The sequence below is a fragment of the Pseudochaenichthys georgianus genome, chromosome 17, assembly GCF_902827115.2.
Source record: "Pseudochaenichthys georgianus chromosome 17, fPseGeo1.2, whole genome shotgun sequence".
NCBI lineage: Eukaryota > Metazoa > Chordata > Actinopteri > Perciformes > Channichthyidae > Pseudochaenichthys > Pseudochaenichthys georgianus.
The window spans coordinates 14,494,577-14,502,110 of NC_047519.1; the positions used below are offsets into that span (position 1 = coordinate 14,494,577).

Below are 7,534 nucleotides of genomic sequence, written 5' to 3' on the forward strand. Positions count from 1 at the left end.
CTACCAAATAGTGGCCAAGCATTATGAATGCAATGCCACACAATGCAAACCTTCACGGTCAGCAGCCAAACCATTTCAAACTGTGCGATTCAGCATTATTTACCTTATTAATACTATGTTACCACTGTTTATATTGTAATATCAATGATATATATTCTAGTGAATGCATATTTTTACTTAAACTTACTTACATTTTTTATTTATTTTTATATCATATTTACAGATTCTATTTTATGTTTTTATAAAAGTATTATTTAATGGTTCTTTTATTTCCGATTTTACTTTAAGTTCTTTAAACATTGTTTTTCTATTTGTAGAAATGTATTTGATTTTATTAGCTATAACTTTTTATGTTTATATACATTCACTTATTCGATCCTATTAATTTACATTGTTACTTCACTTCTCATGTTTACATTAATATATCTTTCAAATGTTTGTATTCATATTTTATTTTATTCTAAAATGGAGCAACGGTCACACAACTCAATTCCTCCCGGGTAAATCAAGTATCCTGCGTCTGTAGAAGAGAAACGGCACACTGTTCCTCTCCATTATTACGATGGAGGATGCGTTCTATTGTTTGTCCCTACAGAGCCATTACTCCATAAAGAAGGCTGGAGCTGCTCTGGGGTTTGGCTCTGAGAACGTGATCCTGCTGAGCACAGACGAGAGGTGTCCATTTCAATCCACAATTATTACAGTAAATGTGTCAAATCTGTACGGGGAAAGAGAGGAGGCGACTCCATGATTCTCATACAACAAGTTTCATGTGATGATAATATAATGTTCAACCCTTTGTACAGGGGCAGAGTCATTCCTGCAGATCTGGAGGCCAAGATCCTTGAGGCTAAACAGAAGGTCAGTGTCATTGTTTCTTTTTATTCCTTTTACTTAGTTCATTTCTTTGTTTTCAATTCTTAACAATCACTCTTCCCCTCTATTCATTCTGCAGGGTTACGTGCCACTGTTTGTGAATGCCACCGCTGGTTCCACAGTGTACGGCGCGTTTGACCCCATCAACGAGATCGCTGACATCTGTGAGAAGTACAACCTGTGGCTCCACGTTGACGTGAGTAGTAGTGCCATAGTATTTGGATGACAGTAGTAATACTGTTGCCGTGTCTCAATGGGGATGCTCTCCTATGCTACATGTCATACACTTGGATTTCGACCTTGTAGTGTTTTCTCAAATCACACACAGCCGCTCCGCCCCCACCTGAAGTGACTAGCTAACAAAGATCGTTCACGCCACCAAATAATAACAGCTCATTCAACCCAATACAACTAGTGGTGGCTTCTTTTCAACACCAGCACAATGGTATGTTACTGAAATAGTGGGGGAAAAAAAAATCGACATTTCTAAATGTTATTTGTGTATTGCTGTGTTTACCGAAGCATCTACGATCAGGGCTGGTGGCGAAAAACTTGTAACTACATTTCCATTTTTGGAAACCTTTACAAAGTGGCACCGTAACTCCGAATGACCTGACATTTTGCCCACTTATTCGGGTGGACCTACTCTACATATTATGTCCTGGAACCCCAAAGCTCCACCTACTTCATTTTTTTTAAATTACCATAATGTTAAAAACAGTGAAATATTACCTTAAATTTCCATGTTTTCTTTTTCAACGCCAAACTTAGTATACAGCATCAGTGGAGGGTCAGACACATTACTGTAGAAAATGAGCATGTTCAGTCGATAAATATGCCCGTCCATCCATCCATCCATCTTCTCCCGCTTATCCGTGGTCGGGTCGCGGGGGTAGCAGTTCCAGCAGAGAGCCCCAAACTTTCTTTTCCCTGGCGACATCAACCAGCTCTGACTGGGGGATCCCAAGGCGCTCCCAGGCCAGCGAAGCGATATAATCCCTCCACCTGGTCCTAGGTCTACCCCTTGGTCTCTTCCCAGCTGGACGTGCCTGGAACACCTCCCTAGGGAGGCGCCCAGGTGGCATCCTAACTAGGTGCCCGAACCACCTCAACTGGCTTCTTTCGACGCGAAGGAGGAGCGGCTCAACTCCGAGTCCCTCCCTGATGACCGAACTTCTCACCTTATCTCTAAGGGAGACACCAGCCACCCGGCGGCGGAAACCCATCTCGGCCGCTTGTATCCGCGATCTCGTTCTTTCGGTCATGATCCTTCATGACCATAGGTGAGGGTAGGAACGAAAATGGCCCGGTAGACAGAGAGCTTTGCCTTCCGGCTCAGCTCCCTTTTCGTCACAACGGTGCGGTAAAGCGACTGCAATACCGCTCCCGCTGCTCCGATTCTCCGGCCCATCTCACGCTCCATTGATCCCTCACTCGAGAACAAGACCCCGAGATACTTGAACTCCTTCACTTGGGGTAAGGACTCATTCCCTACTTGGAGTGGACAGTCCATCGGTTTCCTGCTGAGAACCATGGCCTCAGATTTGGAGGTGCTGATCCTCATCCCAGCCGCTTCACACTCGGTTGCGAACCGATCCAGTGAGTGCTGAAGGTCGCAGACCGATGAAGCCATCAGAACCACATCATCTGCAAAAAGCAGTGGTGCAATCCTTAGTCCACCGAACTGCAGACCCCCCCCCCCACGACTACGCCTCGAAATCCGATCCATGTATATTACAAACAGGATTGTTGACAAAGCGCAGCCCTGGCGGAGGCCAACCCTCACCGGAAATGGGTCCGACTTACTGCCGAGGACCCGGACACAGCTCTCGCTTTGGGAGTACAGAGATTGGATGGCCCTGAGTAGAGACCCCCTCACCCCATACTCCCGCAGCACCTCCCACAGTAACTCCCTGGGAACTCGGTCACACGCCTTCTCCAAGTCTACAGAACACATATAGACCGGATAAGCGTACTCCCAGGCCCCCTCCAGGATCCTTGCGAGAGTAAAAAGCTGATCCGTCGTTCCACGACCAGGACGGAATCCGCATTGTTCCTCCTCAATCTGAGGTTCGACAATCGGCCTGACCCTCCTTTCGAGTACCTTGGAGTAAACTTTCCCGGGGAGGCTGAGTAGTGTGATGCCTCTGTAATTGGCACACACCCTCTGATCCCCCTTTTTGAAAAGGGGGACCACCACCCCGGTCTGCCACTCCTTCGGTACCGTTTCCGACTTCCACGCAACGTTGATGAGACGTGTCAACCATGACAGTCCCTCAACACCCAGAGCCTTCAGCATTTCCGGGCGGATCTCATCCACCCCCGGGGCTTTGCCACTGTGGAGTTGTTTGACGACCTCAGTGACCTCCCCCCGGGAGATTGGCGTTGATCCCCCGTCATACTCCAGCTCTGCCTCTAACATAGAGGGCGGAGTTGTCGGGTTCAGGAGTTCCTCAAAGTGTTCCTTCCAACGTCCCAACACTCCATCAGTTGAGGTCAACAACGTCCCATCCTTACTGTACACAGCTTGGATGGTTCCCTGCTTCCCCCTCCTGAGGTGTCGGACAGTTTTCCAGAACAACTTTGGTGCCGCCCGAAAGTCCTTCTCCATGTCTTCTCCGAACTTCTCCCACACCCGCTGCTTTGCCTCGGCCACGGATGAGGCTGCTGCCCTTCGGGCCTGTCGGTACCTTGCAACTGCTTCGGGAGTCCCCCGGGATAACAAATCCCTGAAGGCCTCCTTCTTCAGTCGGACGGCTTCCCTGACCACCGGTGTCCACGAACCGAGGTTCGAGGGTTACCGCCCCTTGAGGCACCTAAGACCTTGAGACCACAGCTCCCCACCGCGGCTTCGGCAATAGAGGCTTTGAACACCGACCACTCTGGTTCAATGTCCCCAACCTCCACAGGAATGCCCGAAAAGCTCCGCCGGAGGTGTGAGTTGAAGGCCTCCTGAACTTGGGCCTCCTCCAGACGTTCCCAGTTCACCCGAACTACACGTTTGGGCTTACCAGGTCTATCCAGAGGCTTCCCCCGCCACTCGACCCAACTCACCACCAGATGGTGATCAGTTGACAACTCCGCCCCTCTCTTTACCCGAGTGTCCAAAACATACGGCCTCAGGTCCGATGATACGATAACGAAATCGATCATGGACCTTCTGCCTAGGGTGCTCTGGTACCACGTACACTTATGAGCATCCTTATGTTCGAACATGGTGTTTGTTATGGCCAATCCATGACTAGCACAGAAGTCCAGTAACAAACCACCACTCCGGTTCAGATCAGGGGGGCTGTTCCTCCCAATCACGCCCCTCCAAGTGTCTCCATCATTGCCCACATGTGCGTTGAAGTCTCCCAGCAAGACTAAGGAGTCCCCTTCAGGAGCCCCATACAGGACTCTTTCCAGGGTCTCCAAGAAGGCCGAATACTCTGAACTGCTGTTGGGTGCATAAGCACACACAACAGTCAGAGTTTTCCCCCCCATAACCCGCAGGCGTAGGGAGGCGACCCTCTCGTCCACTGGGGTAAACTCCAACAACGAAGCACCTAACCGGGGACTTGTGAGTATCCCCACACCCGCCCGGCGCCTCACACCTTGAGCAACTCCGGAGAAGAATAGAGTCCAACCCCTATCCAGAAGTAAGGTTCCAGAGACGACGCTGTGCGTAGAGGTGAGCCCAACCAGATCCAACTGGTACCGCTCCACCTCCCGCACAAGCTCCGGCTCCTTCCCCCCCAGAGAGGTGACGTTCCACGTCCCCAAAGCCAGCTTCTGCCGCCCGGGTCTGGTCCGTCGAGACCCTCCGCTTTCACTGCCACCCGTCTGGCAGCGCACCCGACCCCATCGATGTTTCCCGTAGGTGGTGGGCCCGCGGGACAGAGAAGCGGAGGTGTTGCCCACGTTGCCTTTTCGGGCTGGGCCCGGCCGGGCTCCGTGGCAAGCCCGGCCACCAGACGCTCGCCAACGAGTCCTCCTTCTGGGCCTGGCTCCAGAAGGGGACCCCGGGCTTCCTCCGGGCCGGGTATCCTCACTTCTTGTTTTTCCTTTCATGAGGTCTTTTGAACCAATCTTAGTCTGGCCCCTTGCCTGAGACCAATTTGCCATGGGAGACCCTACCAGGAACACAAGGTTCCAGACAACACAGCCCCCAGGTTCATCAGGGCACACAAACCTCTCTACCACGGTAAGGTGCTGGTTCTTCAATGCCCGTCATTAATCTAAATGCGGGGCTTAGACGTTACAGCTTTTAGCATATTTTGGAACTTTTAGGACCGAAAGGGCTGTTCCGGTGTTCCTACTGGGTAGTTGATTTCGTCCCACAAAATGATACGCTGATTAACAGACAGCTCTTTGAATGTAAGTCAATGGGAAAACATATTTTTGGGCCCAATGGCATCCCGAGACTGACATAAATACAGATATACATACAGAAGTTTGCAATTTGAACTTTTGTCCTCGCCTGCATACCGTCAATAAAACAACTCTCTCCTTTAGGGAGCGTGGGGTGGTGGACTTCTGATGTCCAGGAAGCATCGCCATAAGCTCAGTGGAGTGGAGCGGTAAGTACATGGGAACAGACGGTTTCTTCTGCCTTTATGGTAATGCAAAGGATCATTTTCAGTGAGTCTCAGTTTATTAAGACTTTTATGACACTCTGCAGGGCCAACTCTGTCACATGGAACCCTCACAAGATGATGGGCGTGCCTCTGCAGTGCTCTGCCATCCTGGTCAGAGAGAAGGTACAGAAAACACACACTCTATTGAAACATCATGGAGGTTTGGAACTGTGAATAAAGACATTAACAGTTTTAAATGTGTGTGTGTGTGTGTGTGTGTGTGTGTGTTGTGTGTGTGTGTGTGTGTGTGTGTGTGTGTGTGTGTGTGTGTGTGTGTGTGTGTGTGTGTGTGTGTGTGTGTGTGTGTGTGTGTGTGTGTGTGTGTGTGTGTGTGTGTGTGTGTGTGTGTGTGTGTGTAGGGGATCCTGGCAGGATGTAACTCCATGTGCGCCGGCTACCTGTTCCAACCCGACAAACAGTACGACGTCACCTATGACACGGGGGACAAAGCCATCCAGTGTGGCCGACACGTCGACATCTTTAAGTTCTGGCTCATGTGGAAGGCCAAGGTCAATAAAATAGTAATCGTCCCGGTTTTCTGCGATGTTGTTGTTGTTGTTGTTGTTGTTGTTGTTGTTGTTATAAGCACCTGACATACTTGTTCTGACCTGCAGGGCACAATCGGGTTTGAGCAGCACATCGACAAGTGCTTAGATCTCTCTCAGTACCTGTACAACAAGATCAAGAACAGGGAGGGTTATCAGATGGTGTTTGATGGAGAGGTGAGTGTCTTCAGTGTTCAGTTATTTCATGATATGTATCACAATAATGTTTAATGAGATAAACTGGCATGATCTAACGTCAATATACATTTTTACAAACTGTAATTGACGTTATGTCATGTACTCTTCCTTCATCTTTATGAGTGTGTTGACTGTGTATATTTGTGTTTGTAGCCCCAGCACACCAATGTCTGCTTCTGGTACATCCCACCGAGCCTGAGAGGCATGCCTGAGGGAGAGGAGCGGAGAGAGAAACTCCATAAGGTAAGACCTTTAACTTATCGTTTCTTTCATCGCCCTACTACACTGGACGACAGAGGGACAATGGCTTTAAGCTGCAACACATGTATCATGTAAAATCCCTGTTGAATAAAAACATTATTTTAAAGCATTGATTTCGTTGTATCAGACACAGATTTACCCTTCATTTTTATTTATTCAACCATTGAATTATGTTCTATGAACAAAAGGTTCTCCCACTATCACATTTTCACTACACAGTTATTCATACAAGAATTCATGATAACAATATTCTTGCAGTTTTCCTTGTTGGGCTTTTTTGGCAAATGAATTACACTCAAAACATAGAAAAAAAGGGAACAGAAATAGTTTAAGAGGAGCTTGATTATTTAGATGATATTATCATATGGGTATTATTAACATGGTTTCAATAGTTCCCTTTTTAAATATCAAAGTTATGGTTAATATCGCCAAAGACCTGATTAAATCTCCCTCCGGAAGGAACTTTGGGATTGAAGCCTTTGCAGACCATTGCACAAACACCTATATAACACACTCCAGGAAAGGAAATGGCCAAGATGCATCATAGGGCCTCCTAGAACTGACTCAGAACGGCCTTTTCTTTACTCCACCAGGTGGCGCCGAAGATCAAGGCCATGATGATGGAGTCAGGGACCACCATGGTGGGCTACCAGCCTCAGGGCAACAAAGTCAACTTCTTCCGTATGGTGGTGTCCAATCTGGCGGTCACACAGTCCGACATCGACTTCCTCATCGACGAGATCGAGCGGATGGGAGTGGACCTGTAGAGCGAGACGCTCACCGTGCTGTGGACAGAATAATGAGAGCACATGTTTTAGGTTCTTTCTATCCAGGCTGTCTCTGTCTGAAGCACTCTGACCGGCTCTCTAGAGCATAGTTCCTCCTCCTATATAAGTATATTGTGAAGGCTCCGGGTACATGCTAACATCTAATGTATGTGTGTGTGCCGTGGATAAAGTATTGTGTTTCTTGTTTGTTGTCGTCTCGTGTGTCTGAGTGTGTGTGTGTGTTTTAACAATGAAAGGGAGAAAAGCA

General features: G+C 48.4%; 1 protein-coding gene across 2 annotated transcripts in view; it reads left to right on the forward strand.

Moving 5' to 3' along the window:
* The window catches only part of LOC117462406 (glutamate decarboxylase 1-like), a 19,952-nt gene extending 12,418 nt beyond the window's left edge, over nucleotides 1-7,534 (forward strand). For both annotated transcript variants that reach the window (XM_034104628.2, XM_034104629.2), the window contains 9 exons: nucleotides 596-675; nucleotides 807-861; nucleotides 956-1,072; nucleotides 5,374-5,438; nucleotides 5,540-5,618; nucleotides 5,855-6,004; nucleotides 6,110-6,217; nucleotides 6,392-6,481; nucleotides 7,093-7,534. In XM_034104628.2, the coding sequence (XP_033960519.1) occupies nucleotides 596-675; nucleotides 807-861; nucleotides 956-1,072; nucleotides 5,374-5,438; nucleotides 5,540-5,618; nucleotides 5,855-6,004; nucleotides 6,110-6,217; nucleotides 6,392-6,481; nucleotides 7,093-7,266 (918 nt within the window). In that variant the 3' untranslated portion in view covers nucleotides 7,267-7,534. The remainder of the gene's footprint in view (nucleotides 1-595; nucleotides 676-806; nucleotides 862-955; nucleotides 1,073-5,373; nucleotides 5,439-5,539; nucleotides 5,619-5,854; nucleotides 6,005-6,109; nucleotides 6,218-6,391; nucleotides 6,482-7,092) is intronic.